At 35.4% G+C, this 4,203-nt stretch overlaps 1 protein-coding gene across 1 annotated transcript; it reads right to left on the bottom strand.

Moving 5' to 3' along the window:
• Window positions 1-559: 559 nt before the first annotated feature.
• Window positions 560-3,847, bottom strand: LOC130797194 (protein KINESIN LIGHT CHAIN-RELATED 3-like). The gene is made up of 3 exons (XM_057659689.1): window positions 3,605-3,847; window positions 1,195-3,205; window positions 560-1,106 (listed from the first exon to the last, which is right to left on the bottom strand). The coding sequence occupies exons 2-3, from the start codon at window positions 3,132-3,134 to the stop codon at window positions 896-898; spliced, it is 2,151 nt and encodes a 716-aa protein (XP_057515672.1). The 5' UTR covers window positions 3,135-3,205; window positions 3,605-3,847; the 3' UTR covers window positions 560-895.
• Window positions 3,848-4,203: the final 356 nt, after the last annotated feature.

The following is a 4,203-nucleotide window of genomic DNA, read 5'->3' as shown; positions in this document are numbered from 1 at the left end:
TAAAAAGTAGGCATAATTTCAAGATCAGATGATAAGAAGAAATAAATAACAATAGCTTTGGAGTGCAACAAGGCTTGCAGAATGACACAAGGATGTATGTGAGGCATTAACTTGAAGGCAACTCACAACTGTATTGAAAGCACCACTTCTCCAACTGTAATGCTTAACAGCCCAGCAGTAGGCCCAGCCCTTGTGTTCTCTAGTCCTATGTAACAAACACTGCTTCATCTTTGTCATTATAACTCAACATTGCCAAATACCACTCGATATCTCTTTAACCAATTTATAACGAGATTTTTATACCCCTTAACGATATGAGTAGGTTTTTTTTAATTTTTGTTTTGATAAAGAACAATATGAGTAGTACTTGAATTAGAAAACTTATACAACTTGGCCGATTTGATGAGAAACATCCTTGTTAACACTATCAAGACACAATCTTGAGGCTATAAAATGCATAAAATAAGACATCAGTCTTCTAACTAACATCAACCACCGGATCATATATAGCTGTTTTTCACAAGCCAAGCAAAATACAAGCCAAGAAGTGAAAAGTATATTCACATTAATCTGAAACCACTTACACTTGGACATGAAGAATTCGGATCATACATACAAAATGCTTGTGTAGCACTTGTTTTAAATCAATTGAACATTCAAAGGTACAAAAAACTGCCATTTATACAAAGTATGGTAAAATAATCTAATAGAAGATAACAACTTTAAAAATGAAATAGGAATCAATATCACAACCAAGACCTAAAGAGTATCACTTTTATTTATTTATTTATTTATTATTATTATTATTATTTAGAACCTCCCAAAATAAGAATCTAATCATTTCAAAACCAAATCTCTCTTTTAATCTTTCTTAGCTTTCTTAAAATAAACCATATCATACTTTAATACCATTATCATTTATATGATGAGAATTTGCATCAAGAAGGGTTTCCAAAGATCTGGCTTTTCTGCTACGAACTTTGCCAGCTTCTTTTAGCAGCTCAGCCAACCTCCTCTTTTCATCATCCACGTCAGGATTTGCTGTTCCCAACTTATCCTCTCTCATGCCAACAACATATTCTAGCAATTCTATGGCCTCATCCAACCTGTACCATATTTAAAGGAACAACATTTGTTATCAACCAATAAATAATGCAGAGAATAACAGAATATTTGAGGAGTATAAATTGATACCTGCCAATGGCATCGTAAGTTCCAGCTAGATTACTGTACACACCAAGAGTATCAGGGTGACATGGACCATATTCTTGCTCCAAAATAATCTTGGCTTCTTCGAATAATTCTGCTGCCTCGTTGATGGCATAACGTTGGACACAAGTCAGACCCATTTGATTAAGAGCTATTCCAAACAACGCAGACTTTTTTTCGCCACTGGCACGGAGTTTGGTAACAGCGCTCTTCAAAGAACTGTAAGATTCTGTATATTTACCAAGCATATAGTACATGACACCCATCTGTGCTTCAATCCCTGCAACTGTATTTTGCTGTCCAGGAGCATCACCATATATTTTTAAAGCTTTTTGGAGTAGCTTGAGCGCCTGATCAAGCTCATTCATAGACTCGTAAATAGCAGAAACATCAGTGAACCCGCTTGCGATTTCTTCCTGGAGAATTCCAGGAACAGGCTTGCTATATATACGTAGAGCATTTTCACAGTATGACTTTGACTCTCTAAGCTTACCTGTCTTGATATACAAATCAGCAAGGCAAACATACACTGAAGCGATTGCTGGATGGTTCTCTCCTTTGGTTGCCTTAAAACTTGTCAAGGCTTTCTCATAAGCAAAAATGGCCTCATCATACCGACAGAGAGACAAATAAGTATCTCCAATACTGCAATCAACTGACGCCACCTCTTTTTCTTGACCATTAGCTACCATTGCCATACTAGCTAAAATTAAGTGCTCTAGAGCTTTTTCATGGTCACCCTTAGTTCCACATATGAGACCCATAAGTCTTCTGTCCGCTGCCTCTTCAAGGGATGCAGGTGAACCACTTTCTCTATGGATATCAAGAGCCAACTGACAAAGCTTCTCGGCCTCATCAAATTGCATGGCTTGTACATGGGCTTCAGCCAAATACCTGCATGTTTCACCAACTCGAGGATCTTTTTCACCTAGGACTTGTTTCTGTATTTCCAGACCATTCGTATAGCATCCTATTGAGTTCTCAAGTTGTCCAAGCATAGCAAAAGTATCCCCAAGTTGCATATTACCTGCAAATTTAGCAAGGGCGTGATCATGTCCATCCTCAATCGAGGGTATCTCGATGGAACGCTGAAGAATTGGAATTGCTTCATTGTATTGGCCGAGGCTGCAGTGCACTGCTGCTACAACATGTAAGGACATGACCAATTCTAATATAGGTTTCCCATCAGCACAAATTTCAAATGATTTTGAGGCTCTAAGAGCAAAATCAAGAGCCTTTCGGAGATTATCACCTGAGGATATCAAATCCCTAGCTTGCTTCAACAAAAAAGGTCCAAGATCCGGGTTATCTAAAGCAGTATCACCTCCTGCAAGAGGGAAATTCCTCTGCTTCTTAGGGGGAGTAGCTTTCTTCTTCAAGATTTTTCCATTTTGTTTCTCATTCTTCTGTTCAGGACTCGATTTTGTGCACTCGTCAAGTTCCACCTGCAAACTAGAACCCTTGTTGGAATTCCCTAAAGACAAGGATTTATTGCTTGAAGATCGAGTTTTTTCTTCCAGAACACAGTTTTCCCCACTTGAACCATCCTCTCTATTGTCAGAATCACCACGAATTTCCTCCTCAGCAACTTCCTCTTCCATGATCTCAACTTCCCTCATCCCTCCACCCACAAGATGTCTCAACTCAGAATCAATTCGAGATTCGTTATCATCCTCAGATAAATAACTTTGCCTAGAAGGTGACTGATCTGAGCTCTGCATATCACAGACATTGTCATAAAGCTGTTCAATTGAAGTGTCTACAGTCCCATCCAACGGACCTTCTTCCTCATCAACACTTCTTGGACTTTGAGGGCTTAATGTGCTTTTAGGAGACCTCATATTCTGAACAGAATTCTCCTTACTGGCTGTTACATTTACTTCTAACCCATCTTCATTTACTCCATCCACAACAAATCCAGGCATATTTACAAAAAGTAGATATACAACTGGCAATTAATATGCCACAGTACTCAAATAAAAAAAAGTTGTGGAATCTGCAATTTCGTCGAAAAAAAGAGTTACCTAACAGAAAATTAAATACGTAGAATAACAAAAATGTAAGACAGTACAACTACAGCTAAAATAGGTATAGGATCCAAGCAATGAAACAAATAAAAAGGTTCAAGCATTAACGCAAACATCTTATAGACTAACTAACAAAGTAAACACAGCTCAATAAATAACAAGACAGATCTAAAATACTATACATATATAATCCTTAAATAAAACAAAAAAAACAAAGAAATGGGAAATAAACATATAGAATAAATACATTATTGAACAGGAAAAACCAGGAATCTTGATGTTCATGAGTGGAGTCAAGTAAAACAAGAAGATGATGATAGATTTGACAATTATAAAACGTAAAAAAAAAAAAAAAAAAAAAAACGTACCTTAAAACAAAAAATAAAAGTAACGTGAGATCTGAAGAGAATGTAAGTGTGAATGGATTAATGGGAGTAAAGTTAATGGAAGAAGTGAGAGAGAGAAAGGAGAGCGAGACAACTAAAAGCATATAGATATAGGAATAGGAATTAGAAGGAGAAAAGGAAAATAAAATTTAAAAAAAAAACAAAAATAAAAAAAAAGAAAGTGTAAGAATGAAAAACGAAAGAAGACAGAGAGAGGATATAGGAAAGACAATACGAGAGGGTAAAATGGGGAATATAAATATGAATAAAGAGATTAGAATTTGAAGAAGGAGGTGGAACGTCAGAGGAAAGAGAGGTAGACTTCTCCCCCAACCCACTCTAAATTACTCACTCCTATTCAACTCTTTATTACTGGTATATAATTTTTCACACATAACATTTATATTTGTAATTATTATTAATTAAAAATTATAAATAATTAATATTAATAATTTTTATGTTGAGATGAATTCAAATAAGATCTCAAATGATTATATTTTAACTTATAAATTTAAAATAAAGTAAAAATTAAAAGTGATAAATAAGTAGTAAGAAAAATAAATGAAACTAATAGGTAGAAT

Source organism: Amaranthus tricolor, chromosome 12 (assembly GCF_026212465.1).
Source record: "Amaranthus tricolor cultivar Red isolate AtriRed21 chromosome 12, ASM2621246v1, whole genome shotgun sequence".
Lineage (NCBI taxonomy): Eukaryota > Viridiplantae > Streptophyta > Magnoliopsida > Caryophyllales > Amaranthaceae > Amaranthus > Amaranthus tricolor.
The sequence above is the reverse complement of the archived record's forward strand: the minus strand, read 5'-3'. Positions and strand labels throughout refer to the sequence as shown.

What these genes read in the sequence shown, in the direction of transcription:
- LOC130797194 (XM_057659689.1), bottom strand. Translation starts at nt 3,134, where the DNA reads ATGCCTGGATTTGTTGTGGATGGAGTAAATGAAGATGGGTTAGAAGTA. An exon ending in ACTTACGATGCCATTGGCAG is followed by an intron (nt 1,107 to 1,194) that starts GTATCAATTTAT and finishes AATATGGTACAG; the next exon opens with GTTGGATGAGGCCATAGAAT.